General features: G+C 39.8%; 1 protein-coding gene across 2 annotated transcripts in view; it reads right to left on the minus strand.

The window, feature by feature from the left end:
• Positions 1-17,374, minus strand: part of Pde11a (phosphodiesterase 11A) — a 381,408-nt gene that overhangs the window by 42,669 nt on the left and 321,365 nt on the right. For both annotated transcript variants that reach the window (XM_048808008.1, XM_048808009.1), the window contains exons 16-17: positions 9,666-9,743; positions 3,906-3,969 (exon numbers count right to left, since the gene is read on the minus strand). In XM_048808008.1, the coding sequence (XP_048663965.1) occupies positions 3,906-3,969; positions 9,666-9,743 (142 nt within the window). The remainder of the gene's footprint in view (positions 1-3,905; positions 3,970-9,665; positions 9,744-17,374) is intronic.

Here is a 17,374-nt window from a genome sequence, read left to right on the forward strand (position 1 = left end):
GGAGGGATGGAGAGAAAGAAGAGAAAGAGAAAAAAGAAATTTTGTTCCTTCCCTCCAACTTTGCCACATCACTTTTTGTCCCACGTGGGCTATTGCTTCCTTAGCTCTTGGGTTCTTGGCATATTTCACTGGGTTTTCCAAAGGCCCTGGCACTTCATACCTCAGCCCACTCAGTTTTCAGTCTTCTCTACTTTTGTGAGAAACTTCCCCACTATCTTCACTTCTCCACCTCTTCCCTCTTATGGCAGCCAGACAGTACTACACTTTCCTCACCTACCTCTTCTCTGCAGTCTATTCTCAAATTCAATCTTTCCACACAGTAGGTAGAAATGTTGAGATACTACCAATTACACAGATTCTTCACAGTTACCCTGCTTTATGTGGCTTTTTGTGACTTCAAATATGTTCCAATGAAATTAAAACCAGAACTCAAATGGAGGAGAGTTTTATAGGAGAAATGCCCAATCTGTATTCAACTGTGATATAAGCAAGAAATAAACATCTATTTATGTTAAGCAACTGAAATTTCAGAATGTATTTGTTATTGCAGCAACACTTAGCCTAAACTTGACTAATAAAAAATTGGTATAGAAGCAAGGTACAATTGCATAAAAAAGAAAGAAAACATCTTGGAGTATGTGGCATAAGCTTGACATTAATCAGTGAGGAGGGTTTTAGGATCACAATCTATGTTACACAATTTTGTGTAGTTACCACTGCAATGAAGCTAACAGTATTCTGAATAAACTTATAGTCTTAGGCAAAGAGATTAGAAACAATGTTAGTAGCATGTGTTGGTTGGTACGGACTGTTTCACTAGGTATTCTACAGGAGTGAATTTGGAAAATGGCCAGCATGTTTGTAACTAGGAATGAAAGATAACAGAAAAATACAAGATCTTGTACAGATGGAAGATTAAGTTGCTTCTCAACCTTAAAACATAAACATTAAAATTAAGGTATGCTTTAAATGGGAAAGGTACACTAAGACTCAGTCTCACAATAAGAATCCAATTAAAAATATAGCCAAAGCATCTATACTTTAAAATTCTGAATGAACTAGGGGATACACAACAGAACTGGACAAAAATGTCTCAAAGAAATAATTTAACATGGTTCTCTCACTGAAACCTGTGAGGCCCAAAGTACTAGGGATTAAATCACAAGAGAGAGAAAGAAAAGTCTATTTACTATATTTCTTTATTCCTCAATATTATAAGGAAGTGACAAAAAACACCTAAAATGTTTCTATGAAAAAGAGCTCTGTATATGGTTATTGGCAAATGGAAATAATTAGAATAAAATATATATAGGAAGCTGACTAAATGTTTGAGAGAACTTTAATGCCAAAGCATCCCTGATCTTGTGTTTATGTAGAAAGTCTTGGACCCTCAGCCATCTTTGGGTGAGAAACAGGGTGAGAAAAGCTGCCTGACCTGCAGATAAGAATAACTTTCCAGAGTATGGAAAACAATTAACTGGACAGCATCTCCCAGCCCACTAGCATGAGGACAACCCTCATGAAGAATGTCCCATGGGGTTTGGGATTTGCCAAGAACATTGACTTCCAAATGTGGCTCATAGCTTCCTTTTCTGAATGGGAGTGTGTGATGAGTATTTTGTGTTTGGAGTGGATGTTAGCCACTGTATCTGGGCATATGTAGGTGTTTAATTTTCCTTCATACATTTTGTAGAGGTGAGCACATATTACTCAGAGATTCTGGACTTGGAGTTTGATGCCATGACTAATGGGATGCAGCTTTTCTTGGGGAGAGGATGAGTACATTTTGTTTTCAAGAAGGAGAATGAGTTGTGTTTTTGGTGATTATAAGGGCAGACTGTGGCAGTTCTGCTTTTACCAGCTATTCTGGCTTTCTGTTTGCTGGACACATTGAAGGATGTCGAGTGGGGTTATGTGAGCTGTTGGGGCCACTCAGTTGTTGAAGAAAGCATTTAACTAGCAGAGCAAGATCCTCCCAGGGCTCCTCCAGAATGATCCGGATAGAGACTGCTCCATCAGCCCAGTCTGGATGAGGACAAAGAGCTGCCAATCAACTCTGGATACACATGTTCATGAGCACTTTGTTGAGATTTTTGGGCTTAGTGATAACATAGTCAATTCTGTAGACACATTTGCATCACTGAAAATTGCTGAGTGATGTATCATGTGTAGGAAAGCAAAAACATGATGGATCATGAAGGATGGTAGCTTAATCTACTAGACTCTATTCCCTGTCCACCACCTACTACTGGAGGACCTCAGACTACTTATCCTTTTTAAATCTCATCTTTCCCATTTGTGAAATGAGGATAATAACTGGATTTATTTCTTAAAGTCACCAAACGATACCATACACTTGGTGGCTAAGTCAACAGAAATTTAATCTCTCATAGTTCTGGGGGCCAGGAGTTCTTCATAAGCTCACTGAGCAGAAATTGAGGTGTTGGCAAGGCTGTGCTCCCTCTGAGGCTCTAAGAGAACATCTGTTCCTTTTCTTCAGTTTCAGGGGCTACCAGCTTTCCTTGGCTTATGGTCACAAAGTTCCAATCTCAGCCTTGCCTTCATATTGCTGTGTCCTCTTCTGAATGTGTGATCTCCTTTGCTGTCTCTTATAAGGAGACTTGGGAAAAGCTGAATATCCAGGGTAAGCTCCCCAGGAAGGATCTCATATCCTTATTTTAATCACATCTGCAAAGATACCTTTTCCTCATAAAGTAATGTTTACAGGTTTCAGGGGTTAGGACCTGATATCTCTGTGTGGACATTATTCAGCCTACTATAGTCACTCTTTGTATCTTAAAGGGGATTTAAAGAATAAAGTTATTTATTGATATATGAATGTATCTTATTTCCCTAAAATGTTAAGTCTTAAGATACTAAGCTACTATTTTGTACCCCACAGTCCAATTAACTTAAACTTAAACTTTGAAAAACATGCCTATAGGCCAGACACAATGGCACCCATCTGTAATCCCAACATCTTGGGAGGCTAAAGCAGGAGGACTGTGAGTTCAAAACCAGCCTCATCAACTTTATGAGGGCCTCAGCTACTTAGCAAGACCCTGCCTCAAAATAAAACTTAAAAAAATAAAAGGGACCAGGGATGTGGCTCAGTGGTTAAGTGCTGGGTTCAATCCTTAGTACCAAGAAAAGAAAGGAGAAAAACAAAAGCAAAAAACCTATAATCTCAGCACTTGAAAGGCTAAAGTGGGAGAATTACTTGAGCCCAGGAGTTTGACACCAACCTGGGCAACATAGTAAAACCTTGTCTCAATAAAAAATAAATAAATATTGAAATAAAACCAAGGAAAGAGCACTTAAAGTGCTATTAACCCCTAAATAATATCAGTAATCAAGAATCTTGAGTTGGGTAGTTACTTGATGGAAAACTATTGCTGCTATAAAACCAATGTTTATTCAGGGACAGAAAACAGATGGGTATAAAGGCATGGCCTTTTGGGTACAAATCAAATCGAACACTGCATACTTTGACCGTGAAGTCCTTTGATATATAAATAGTATTGAAAAGAAAAATAGAATTTGCTTTTCACCCACGGCTCTTTTTTTTTTTTTTTTTTCAGATGTGAAAACAGGCCTATTCAAAAACATTATCTTTGAATGCTTGTCTTAAGATGTGGTCAAGGTGCTATTCCAATTTAGCATGTTACAAAAAAATCTTAAGAGATGGAAATAGTATTGCTCAGTAGAAGCACAATGAAGAAAAGGTTTTGCGATAAACAGCAGTGCAACTGATTCTGCTGCTGCTTTTTACACCATGTTAATAATACTGATGCAAATTGACTAGGGTTTCATTGCCTGGCAGTCAGGGGCTCTGGGAATATCTCCCCCACCCCACCCGCCACCAGTCCCTCCTCTGCTGAGCCCTGCCATTAATCACCACTTGCCTGTCTGGAGATCTCCCACGGTTTGGTCACGGCTCCAAGGTCACAGGCTGTCATTAACATTGATCTGAAAAACAGAACCAAACAAAACAGCCTGAATAATCTTTTGTTGCATTCCTAAACAAACCCGTCCTAGATACATAAATAAATAAAATGGAAAGGAGGCCAGCTCACATCTTCTTTCCCTCAACAAGGGGCAGCCCTGTTTATAGTCCCCGCTGTTCAGCATCTCTATCATGAGGCCACACTGCTTAGGAAGACAAAGCTCTCACACATTCTCCTGTGGCCCTTTTGTTTTGTCTGCAGCAAATCAAGGAAAGCTACTTGCTCTCTACCTGAGCTAAGCAAGCTCTTGAAAATAATTTATAATAGATCATTTTTTAAAAAAACGATAAGCAAGGGAATCTGTATGTAACAATATATACATTCCAGTATGTACATTACAAACTCATCCCTGATGGAAGGGAATGGAAGAAAACCCATACCAAAGAGAAGAGGCACATACCACATAAGTGCTCCTTCATTTTCATGGGCTCCATGGAACCAGGATTTATGAGGGAGAGCCTCGCCGTTTCACTCCGGTTTACTACCTGGCTCCCATCATGTTTTATAAGCATTATGAAGAACCACACTCAGCTCCAGCTTTCCTTGATTTGAGCACATAAGAAAGCACAGGAATGCTTTGAATGAGAATTTCAAGGGGCAGATTTATCTAGGATTCATACCAAACCATGGAAACATGGGAACAATTCAAATTGTGGATAGTTCTAGTGCTTATCATTTGATGTGGTAGGTGGCAGGGGGAGCACATTCCTTGTCCCAGATCTGTTTTCTTTGGGCTAAAACCAGCAGCATGTGATGAAAAGTAAGACAGGATTTGAGCTGGGAAATCACATTTTGGCTGACGGCTTTGGGAAGAAAGGCTGTGTTGTTAGGGGTCAGAGGCCTGTCTTGCTCCCAGGGTTAACATTTTATACCACTCCTCATCCCAGTGCCTTGGAAACAGGTCTGCTGCCCAGATGGCAGAGGGCCTCCAAGGTAGGGGGGGTTTATGTAACTTCCCCAGGATACCCCTCCAGGGAACCAGGCCGAGTACAGATGACAATAGGCCATTCAAGGCACAAGCTAACTGCACCAGTATCCACAGCCCTCTGGGACAGGGGCAGCACTTAGGAAGCATGGAATTCCCAACACCCCCAAGCATTATGCAAAGGAAGACATACCAATCCAGTCTTCATTTTTTATTTTCTCTAAGGAGCATTTCTAAAGTGCTCCCCATGTGCCTACTTCTGTACTAGATGCTTTCTTTTCTAACTGCTAATTTGTAGCTAAATGAATTCTCATTACAACCCTCAGGGTTATTATTCTCATTTTCAAATAAGTAAAGAGATGCATGAAGAGATTTAAGTAATTTTCCCAAGGTGAGTAAAACCTTCAGGATTTTGTGTTTACCACGACTGCCAGACCCCCTCCCAGCACTCCAATGTTTCTCATTTCAGGTTCTTTCAAACCCAAGGGGACAAGACTTTGGATAATGCATCAGACTTTGTCGTCTCTTGGATAGGAAATCATCTCTTGAGGGGGTCTACTTACATCACAACTTGAGATTTAGGTTATATTTGATTAAGCATTTGAAACATACTTCTCAAATTCATATTGCCTTAATCAGTTGATCAATACATATCTTGAGTATCTGCCAGGTGCTCAGATGATGATAATTCTAATAGCTAGGATTTATTGAACAACCACTTCTGGGTGACTGGCATAATTTCTATATGAGGCAAGGATACTATTATTATCTCCATTATAGAGATTAAAAAATTATGGCTCAAAAAGGTGAAGTAACTTTCCCAATGTTAGACAGTTAGAGAGTCAAAGCTAGGATTGGAATCCACAAGGTCTGATGAGGAACAGAAATGGAATAGAAAGTCTCTCTCGAGGAGGAAGAAGCTGGGAGGTAGGATAGGTGGAGTGGCTAAAACTTTTACCCAATTGGCAGTGGAAAGTCAATCAAGGTTGGGACAGACTGTATTAGGCCTTTAGGGAGAAAACTTAAGCTGTGAAGACAGTTTGAAGAAAGAGAGTGACAGGAGGGAGAGCAGCTAGAAACATCAATGGGTAAGTACCTAGGAGGTCAAGGAGAGTGGAAATGAAAGGACAGGTGGAAGATTATGAAGGAAGAACTGAAGGACATGAATGCATGGTTTTATCTCATTTTTGAATCCTGTATCAGAAGTTAAAGTTAAAATTATGTTGAAGTTAAAATTAAAGTTAAAGTTCCTTTCTACAGTAACAGGGCAGGGAGCGAGTTTGCATCAACTGTTAAATTGTAGTTCAATTTACAGTGAAGTTGTGTCAATCTGTTTAGTGCAATTGATTGAATGGTATGCAAGAATGAGGGTACAACTGTCCCTGTTCTAAGTAGGGTGGGAAAACCCAGCGTCTCTGTTGCTCTCAGCAGATCATTTTCAACATATCTTTCCTCTGTATGCCAAAATTATTTCAATAATAATCTAGTGATAATTATCTTCTTGATTAGTTCTGCAGTTAAAAACAATCAGCAATGTAAAAAGAAGAAACTTTAATTTTAAAGATATACTCAAATTCAGCAAAAGATTTCACGTAGGAACTGAAATTTGCACTCACCACATAAAAATATTATGCCTAGCAGTCTGCACCCCATTTCACTGTTTTAAATTTTAAACAAATAAAACCCACAAATGGTCACACACACACACACACTCAATGATGGAACAGAAGGAAGGCAAGTCATGCTTCATCTTTCCCACCAGAGTGCTGTCACTGTTTATTCAGTACACACTGAGTCAAAATCAGGAACGTGAAGTTCCGCAAGGTTGGAGGCACAAACCACACCCAGAGCAAGTTCAAAAGGTCCCAGAGAGGACCTTACTCTTGAAAGCATGTAGCTGGGCCACTTGTGTCAGGACCAACTGTTTGCTCAGGTATTCTTGGATTTAGCTTATAATTTATGTATAATAAAAGGATAAGTAATAAATGTGCTAATTTGAAGCTTTCATATCAATGGTTTTGATCTTTATTAGTAACCTCAGCAATTTTTTAGAATTTATACAAGCAAAGATTTTCTTCAGGAAGAAGAAGTTCATCATTGACTTCATTCAGAACTGTTGGCATATGGCAATGATGAAAAACAAACTGATCTTTGGTTGGCTTTATTACTATCTTAAAGTTCTCTATAGATAGAACTTTGGCAGAGCCCCACTGTTGGGGATCCATGCTCAGGATCTAACCATGTGATGAGGGAATGAGGGCATGAAAACACCTCCATTTTATATATTGTGCTTCCAAATAAGATATTTTTAGCATAATTTTAATAAAAATCTTTGTATAATTAGAAAATAAGAAAATAATTACAACAATTGGTGATAAACTTTAATTTGATTTGTGAGATGTAGTTTTTCATTTGGATAGCATTTGAAATGAAGCATTAAAATAGATTTAGAACAAGAATTTAATTAAAAGTAATTCTGCAAAGACATTTACCCAGTTACTATCTGTTCAACTTCAGATAGGCACTACCCTATTCCTGAGGGGGTTCTTGTCAAAAAATGTTTGAAAACTTCTGCAGGAAAACGTCTAACATCCAGATGGAGATGAGCACTGAATGAGCAGTGGAATTTTAGGAATGAAGCTCAGAAGAGAGAGAGGGGCCTGAGAAACAAGCTGGGGGTCTTTTGGGAAGATGGTCATTGAAACCCTGAGGACGCTGAGGAACAAGAGAATCAAAGACAGGTCCTTAGGGGACCTTAGGGGACCTTAGATACCTTTAGCAGTTGGTGGGGAGGAAGAAGGGCTAGCAAAGGACAAAGGGGAGGGAAGAGAAGGGCCAAGGGGAAGGGAGAGTCAGCATGGTTTTGCAGAATCTAAAGTTGGAGAGAGATTTAAGAGGACAACTCAATTAGGGGCTATGAAGCCAACTAAAGAGAACAAAGACTAGAAAACAAAGACTAGGTATTTGGTGACTTTGAAAGGAGAAGAATCATGTGTCACAGACTTAATTCCTCTATGGAGGAATAGCTAGTATCTCCAAGTTTTGGAATATATGTCACAATAAAAGACAATTGAGGTAAAGACATGGAAAGAATTAGGCGGTTCACAGTTAAATGAAAAAGCAAGCTCAGACTGGTATGCAAATATATGATCTATGTTAACGTGAACAAAAAAAAAATTCACACTGAACAATATTTTTCCCCAAGGGTATACAAGTATATGAATGCTTTGGAAATGGTATGGAAAGATACAACAAATTGATAACAAAATTTAGCTGTGTAACAGGAATTGGTATGTGTACAGGAATTGGTATGGAGCTCAAAGGAGATTGGGGGTTGTAACTGTAATGATTTAGTTTATTACAGAAAATGTATTCATAGAACTACTCGTGAAATTTAAAAAAATCACATAAAAAGAAAGAAATTCCCTTTCAAGGGATTGTGCCAGCGAAGAGTGGGAAACTAAGATGGGACCTGGAGAAGGGGCAGGCTTTACAGATAATGTTTCTCTAGAGGAGGTAGAAGTATATGTTCAGATGTAGAGAGGTCAGAGAGAGAGAACTAGATTTTGAAAATGGAAGCCAAAGTCAAGAAATGGTGCTGCAAGGCTGATGGTGTGGGATTGGGGAGGTGGAGGCAGGCAAAGGAATTAGTAGTGGGGTGCTTCCCCCCTACCAAAGGACATTGAAGAGTCCGTAAAGCTGACACAAAGAGGACTGCGGTTGTGGCTTAGTGGTAAGTGCTTGCCTAACACGTGTGAGGCACTGAGTTCGATCCTCAGCGCCACATGAAAATAAACAAATAAAATAAAGACATTGTGTCCATCATCAACTAAAAACAAAGTAGAGAGAAGGAAAATGCAGGGCCCTTTGGTGAGAATTCAGGAGACAATGACATGATGACAGCTGCGGAACGGGGTGGGTGGAGCCCTGTGCTCCTGAGCTGTGGGCAGAGGTCTTCTGTAACAGTCAAGGGGCTGTGACAGAAAGCCTGCTCCGATCCAGATCCAGTGGTTGCCTGGTTATGCACAGTGTGTCCTAATGTCGCCTCTCAGGCTTCCCCAGTAAAATCCAGCAGTATGAGAAGGAGGAGCCACAGAAGGTCTGGGGAGGTGAGGTGGAGTCTGAGGCGGAGTCAGTGGAAGGATGGGGTTGAGTAGAGGAAAGGTACCTAACTACCTGGAGGGGCTGTGGACACTGCAGTGTAACAATGGTTTGCTGCTACTCTTCCTGAACACTTGGGAAGAGGTCTCCTGCAGCTTAGAACAGGCTTCCTAATTCCAGGCCCCCGTCCCCCACTCAGGTGGTTCTGATTGGTTTCTATCCACAATGCCTATGGGCTTTAAAGAAAAACCAAATTAGCTCTCCATTTTTCTTTGTGCTGGATGACTCTGCTTTCTAAGCCTCACAAATCCCCAGCCTCCCTACTTGCACCCCTTCACGCCCCGCCCCCCAGGAAAAAGTAAAAATGATGGCTTGTTGAAGCTGAACTAATTCCAACATTATTTTCTAATTTTGGAGGGAGATCAATGGAGAGAAGGCAAAAAAATAAATTGTAAGACAAAAAAGACGCATTCTTTATCTTATCTCTAGTTATTTAACTAATTTCAGAATGTTTTGAATGTAAGCTAAGATTCATTATTTTAAAAATAACTTATATGCTCTTAGTGCTGTCAGAAAAGTGTGACTAAATGTTCAACTAATGAAAAAACACATAAACATAAGCTTTTTCTTACCGAAATATATCACGATGGTTTTTGATGCTCCAATCATATTCTCCTTTACTGACAAGTTCAAAGAATTCAGTTCTCCTCCTGCAGGAAAATCAAATGAAGAAAGGGGGAAAAAACCAGCTGAAATGAAATTTCTCGGGCTGTGGGGTGACATAAACACATTTATGGGGAAAATATAAGACCATCTGAACCAAGTAACTTAATATTTGAAATCATGAGGCTAAAGCACTATCAAAATAAATCATTTTTTTTAAATGTTGAGGCTTCAAGAAAAAGTCACAATCATTTCTGAATGTATTTACAACAAAGGAGATTATAGGGCCATAAAACAGAAAACAATGTGGTACTGCATTTAGGATTATGTGCTGCGAAGCCCCCGTGACACTTTGTGAAAGTCAGAGAAGGGATGCAAGGACAAATAAAAAACAGAAACAGTCTGGAATATTTTCTATCATTCAGCACAGAATTGAGCTTGCATGATGAACCAAGATAAGATAAACTCCCTGGTAGTAAATTTAAGACAAATATTTGTTTTCCAGGTTAGAAAATAACTATTTCACTACTTTAGTGCTTAAACACATTGGCTGTGGGGTCAGAAAGTAACTGTGTTAAACAGTGGCTCAGTCACCCACATGCTGTGCAACTTTGGGAAGCTACTTAAACCCTCTGAGCCTCATTCCCTATTATCTGATATGGGAACTATATCTGCTACCTCATGGAGTTATGCAAGGATTAAATGAGATGACCCATGCAAAGTATTTAGCACATGTCAGAAGGTTTTCAGTGTTCAACACACAGGCAACCCCCATGCTCCATGGATCTGGAGACGTGCAGATATGGAAAAGACAAGGAACATCTTAAAATTGTGAAAACAGGGTGTCTTATTCCTATTTCCAAAAGATTTTTAATCTAGTTATATGACTCTTTTTTCTAGTGAAAAAGGAAAAAAAAAAAAAAGAGCTCATCACCATTTTAAGAATTTGTCCCAAGTTTTCACCCTTTCGGCATTTCCCAAGGAGACAGCATTTAAAGGCTCACCACGCTCCATGTTCCAAACCACATCCTACACAAAGTACCATCTGAAGAGCTGCTCCCAGTAAGGAAGCCCTGGCCCAGTAGGTGTGAGCATGCTGCCTCACGGTGAGGCCTCTCTTTGGGACACTACCCTTTGGAAGGCACTGAAAATACTGAGGTATAAAAGCCTGTTTAACCTTATTAAACTGTGGGATTCCACGTAGTACTGATGTTTTAAGGAATATATTTTTGAAAATACCACCACAACATACCGTTCATTTATGGTGGCAATCAGAATAGGATCTGAGAAACTTAGTGCTGACCCCTTGTATTTGGGAGGACAAAGGACACAATGCTGTGAACCACCAGCTCCCCTGTGTCTGGCTTGGTGCACACATCACCAACTGACCCTCTCTGGCTCTCTGCTCATTGGTCAGACTGACTCATCAACTTACCTGAAAGGGGTCAGGTCAGGAAGACAAGTGTGTAGCTCACTTCTTCATCCAAGACACAGACAGGTCTTGGACCTATCCCTTCAAGTGGATGCAGGCCCAGGACACACAAAAGCATGGAACAACGTCCAAGAGAACCCCCATGGTTGTCAGCAGAGATGGCAGGGTGCAGTAACATGAAAGGATCAAACAAACAACCCCCTCCTCTTTAGGTGGACGAGAGTGTGCGGACCTTTTTTTGTAAACTACCATTTTCTTCATTTGGCCCACTCCCTCCTTAGTGACCATGATGTCTTTGTCACATCACCACCACTGACTGTGAACTGAAATAGAAAGGGAGGCAGAGGAGTGGGAAGTGCCAGGGTTTGGGCTCACATTGACTTGGGCCTGATGCTGTCACTTCCTGTCACTTACTGTCAGATTCTGGGTAAGTAACTCTAGATTGCTGAATCTCAGTGTCTAGTTTTGTGGTAAGATTTTTACACAAGTCCTCTGCTAAGTGTTCAGCACTAGTAGATACTCAACACCCCACAGCCATGGTTAATATGAAAATATAGTAATACATAGTATTGCTGCCAATAATAATATACACAGTGGGCCAATAGGGCTACCTGGAAACTGAAGAGTTTATTAGTCCTCCATTCTTGCTGAATAGAAAGTAGTCTTTTTAAAATTTTTGTGAAGCAGAAAGTTGAGTTCAACAAATATTTACTGAACATATACTCTGTGCCAAGATTTTTCTAGGCTTTATGGAAACAAGACATGGGTGGTATCTTTAAGGATCTTTGAGGTTGGCCAGGGCAAATTGACAGGTAATTCCCTCTTCAGATGTGATGCTAATGATACTGGGACTAAAGTGAGGTGAGGGTACCATGGGCACAAAACTTAAATGGGTGCTCAAAGGCTCAGCAAATGAGATGAATAATATTTTAATGCAGTATTCAAGAAATAAAAACCAAATACAAAATTCATGATGAACAAACTAACAAAATACTAAATAAAGACAAAATCTGAGCAGGGAGCCAGCCACAGAATGCACACCTATAATCCCAGCCACTCCGGAGGCTGAGGCAGGAGGATCACAAATTCAAAGCTAGCCTCAGCAACTTAGGTTTTTTTTTTCTTTTTTTTAAAAAAACAAAAGACAGGATCTGACCTTTTACTCATACAATCCACATCACTTGCCTCACCCAAGTCCTGGGCTTGATGAAGCTAACATTTATAGGCTCCTTTCTATGCAGACTTCCTGGGTTCTGTCACTTACTACCCACATGACTGACCGTGAGATGGTCTCACTGGGCTTCAGTTTTCTTATTCATAGAGAGTAATAATGAGATCTATCTTGAATGGTTGGTGGGAGGACTAAATTAAATGTTTATATAAAACATGTGGCAGAGTGCTTGGCAAAAAGTAGGTGCTCAGGAAGGACCATTACAGTTCTTAAGCTCAGAAGGGCTGAGTGCCTGGCCCCAGGTCTCACAGCTGATGAGCGGCAAGACTGGAATACAAATGCAACCTGCTGGAATACCAGCTGCTCTAAACAGTTGAGAGAGGCCCAGGGTGTTAAAGGGGCACAGAGAAAGGCACTTAGCTTGGAGTGTCTGGAGGATCACGAAGGCTTTCTGGAAGTCATCATCCTTGTCATCCTATGCACCTGAGTGGCCACGTCAACCTACGAGTTATTCCAAGAAATCGCCAGAATGCAAGCTTCACGAGGACAGGGGCCTGGCCCATTTTTGTTCACTCCTATAAATGCCATGCCAGGAACAGTTCCTGACATGTAGCAGGAGCTCAGTAAATATGTGTGAAATTGATGACAGAATGAAAATGATTATCTCAGAGAGCTATTCATTTTTTTAAAATAATTCTTTAGCCACTGATTTTACTTAGATTCTAATTGTTCTAGGGGCTTCCTACATGCCATTTGGAGAGACTCAGGTTTGAAAACAATGTAAAATATGTTCAGGGAAAATCCTGTCAGATTCTTGCAGACAAGATTCTAGCTGGAACCATAGCAACCTGCATGAAATATGAACACAATTCCCATTCAATCTTTGACCTACCTTCTACTATTGCTATGTCTGCAGGTAGTGTGTTCAACATATGGGTCATAACATCTTTGGTGCAAAGCAGGGTCATATTGCCTAGGTGATCAACTCATTACAGAAAACAAATTCCTTTTTCAAAAAAATCCTATCTCTAACATGACAACTGAATAGCATCATAAGAATTAATTCCCCAGTGCTGGAAATTTTTATAGCTAGAATTTCTGGTATGAAATTCCTAAAAAAACTAAACTCATAATTAGTCATGGCTTTCCACATGACATTAACAAAATTGGATTCTATCACATTAGGAAAAAAGAGAACATTCATTTCCCCTAGAGGCTGGTAGGTAAAGAAGGGGAGGGAGAAATCACTTCATAAAACATAAAAATGAGGCATATTAATGTGGACTTTCCCTCCATTGCCAAAGTGTGGCTACTTCATGACAGGTCTTCCAAGGTTTGGCTATGACCTCAGAAGATAAAGGGAGTATCACTGCACACTATAATTTTATCAAATTAAACATGAACATACACATGTGTGAGTATACACACACACATATACATACAAATGTGTATATGTATATATTAAATTGTTGGTCATAGAATGAGTTCTGTGTTGGAGTTTTCATTATTTTTATGGACCGTGAATGCTGTATGAAGCTTTTGACAGAAATCTGCCATAATTTTCTTATTTTATAGATGAGGAAACTCAAGGTGAAGTCATTAACCCAAGGTTCCAGGGCAGTTATTAGTAGACCGAGGTAGATTCCAGCTCTTTAGGTCTAGTCTCTGAGACAATCTCATTAATCTATTTGCAGTATCAACCTTTGGGGCTGGAAAGCCTTTCGTGTTTGAGTTTATGTTTAGTCATAGCTGCCAATCCTCATGAGATGTGATGGCATCATAGGCTGCTGTACTGAGGCAGAGCCAATCAAGGCGGACACCAGACAGGTCTCTCCATCATTAACAAGGGAATCCTCCAGGAAGAGCTCAGATGGTCAGGTTGGTGGTTCCCAGCTGCAGGTGGTATATTTCTGACCTCCTCCTTGGTGATAAGCATTACAAAGCAACAACAGTGAATTCACTGTGCTTTTGGGAATGAGTCTCCCCATTCAATCGCTCCTTTTAACATCTTTCTGTGTATATGTGTATAGATAACACAGAGTCAAAAGCATGAACATATGTGAAACTGTTGGGAAAAAAAAGCATTTTTTAGAACATGGGACTGTTAAAATGAATATTTGAAAATCCACAAAATTATATAATACTCCCCAGATTCACACTCCTTTGTCAAGAGGAACTATATCATTAACTTCTCAAGCAGATCATTGGGAACCTTGGTTTTCAAGGACAATGGCAAGCACCTAGGCTAGTGAAAAGCAACTTACTGGAAAATCTCATTTATAATCAGATATGTTTTTATTAGGCTTTTATCCGGCTCTGCTGACATATGTTCCACTCAGAAAAATAGCAGTCTTTAAGAAAGTTAAAATTACCCTCAAAAATAATTCTAAGGATTGTCACCCATTACTACTTGAAAATCTTTCTGGTTTGTAATTTATCTGAAAAGCACCTTTTATTTGTAAAATGAGAAATCACAATTCCTGAGTATATTTTCATCAGGATTTTTGGGTAAATTTATATATCTATTCCTATATGGACGTATATGTATCTTTATATATTCATATAATTCCTTTGAATCTACAAGAGGCCACAAATGTTAGGAAGGCTTTACTGCTAAGGTGGCAAATCATCACTGTGATTCTCCTGCGATTTTGACTCCAGAATCTCTAGGCAGGGGCTGGAGGCCTGGGCATGTGTGGATGGGGAGGTGGTTGCGGGGGAGGAGGATGTGTTTCCTTAGTGTCCTTATAGCTTGTTCAACAGGCAAATCATATATTGACCTCTAATTGCTAAATTCTGATTCTGGAAAGATTTCTGGGCTTTTGGCCCAAAAGCACTGGAGAGAGGAATAGGAGAGTAATATGCAGATGTTAACTCCAGCGATTATGACTCAAGAAACAAAAGTCATCTATTTAATTTTGAAATGAGTTTTCTCCTTGTCTTTGACTGGAACTGATAACACAAAGACCAGCTAAAACCCTGAATGAAACGACCTGTTCGATGCTGTGCTTTTGTTGATACAGTGACAAAATGCAGGAAATGAAAAGATGATAATTACTCTGTATGCTGAGAACAGAAGATTAGAAAACAGCAGTGTCTAAGGGTCGGTTCAGTCAAATCATAATCAGCTGGCAAAGAAGCAGTTTAAGCCATTGCTAGCTGGAAAACTCTGCAGTTACTCTGACCGCAGCCCTTTACTGGATGTGTCATCACTATTTGCTACCACTATTAAGTTAGCGCTTAGGAAAATATCGGTTGTTTTTATTGTTGATTGTGGAATTTGCATAGGTCATCTTTGTTGACCTCCCTGAAGGTAGGAACCATGTCTCATCCTCTGTGCATTCCCAGCAGCTAGCACAGTGCCTGCAACAGGAGGATTCAAAAAGTTGGATGGATTTCTCACTTGTATTCAGCTGTGACATTCCCTTGGTGGGGAGGCAGGGACAAGTATACTTGAAGGTGCTTTGAAGTGTGTCATGAATTACCAAATTGGTTCTTCCATCAACCTACTTCATGGTCTGTTCTAACATCAGAGTAGCTGTAGCTGCTGAACTCATCAGGCTCTGTTAAAATATAAGGATGATTGGGAAAGACTAACAGGTTAAACTCCACTGGTCATCAACACCTTCCTAGGCTTTAATTTATCCTTTTTAGTATGGTGACCAGCTGAGTACAGTTGACCAAGGAAGTTGGAAGCATACAACATGGTGGGTTCTTAATAAATAATGTTTCAATGATGAATGAATGAATATTTCTGCATAGCTGTAGAAACATTTGTTGAATTTTCATTGTATTTTTAAATCAGTTGTCTCCATAGCAATCTAATTTTTAAAAGGATAGTCAAACTATTACTCCAAACAACATAAAATATTTTATAGTACAATTTGGTTATCATCAGGTGCTTTGAGAAGCACTACTTACTGCATCCCCTTGAAAGACAAGAAACCATTAGGTTAGCAATGTTGCTGATGAATACTTGCAGAATGCAATTGGAAGTGGCAAATTTCGATTTGAAGATTAGTCTGATTAATTTAGGAAGTCAATCTGAAATGCATTGAGTACTTGCATGGGTTTATAAAATCTGAATTGCTTGATAATTCTCAGTTTACATAGTAGTCTGAGTAATGTGGCATGGAGGTTGAATAGAGAGAATCTGAGGACTTTGGGCCAATACCCTTGGAAAGCCCAGGGATCCCTATCTATAAGACGGGAATAACAATATCAACCTTACGGCTGTTAATGAGAGTTCAATATCAAAATGTTAATATTTTGAGAATGTGTTTTGTCAGATAGTGTGTCAGGTTTGGGGACTGCAAGAATGAGCTAAAGAATAAGGTGTCTTGATTCTGGGAGCTTCCATCTAACAGTGACACAAGGAGACATGTAATGCCTAGAACAGTGCTGGCCTGGAGCGTGCCTGATAGAGGAGAGATACAGTGTTATGCCAACACAAACTGTGGGAAATGGATGTTACTTTAACAACTTCAGTATTAACAACTTTAACAGTATTAAAGCTAATGAATTGCCCATCTGTGATACTCTAACTTAGCTCAACTAAGAGACTCTAATTGCAGTCTCAGCCGCCCTCCCTGCCCCAGTCTCCTGAGCAACTGCACTCTGCAGCTTCTATACTCACCCTGACTCCAGGTGCTGGACCTGTATTAATGGAACTCTCATTCGCCTGACACTTAACGCATTTGGAACCAGCCTCAGGTGTGTACGTGCTCAAGTTACTGCTGCCACTGATGCCTGAGTATTTTCAGGACTGGCCTCAGTTTCCCCTTTAGTACTCTTAAACTAACAACTAAACAACTTCAGAGAGAATGGCAAAGTGAAAAAGCTTCTGGAGTCCAAATACTTGATTTGAACCCCAAATTTGCTTTTTAACCTTGTGAGCAATTTACTTAAAAAAATATTTATTTATTTATTTATTAGTTGTAGTTGGACAAAATACCTTTATTTTATTTATTTATTTTATGTGGTGCTGAGGATCAAACCCAGTGCCTTGCATGTGCTAGGTGAGCACTCTACCACTGAGCCACAACCCCAGCCTGTGAGCAATTTACTGAGTTGCT

The sequence above is a fragment of the Marmota marmota genome, unplaced genomic scaffold (assembly GCF_001458135.2).
Source record: "Marmota marmota marmota unplaced genomic scaffold, marMar, whole genome shotgun sequence".
Taxonomy (NCBI): Eukaryota; Metazoa; Chordata; class Mammalia; order Rodentia; family Sciuridae; genus Marmota; species Marmota marmota.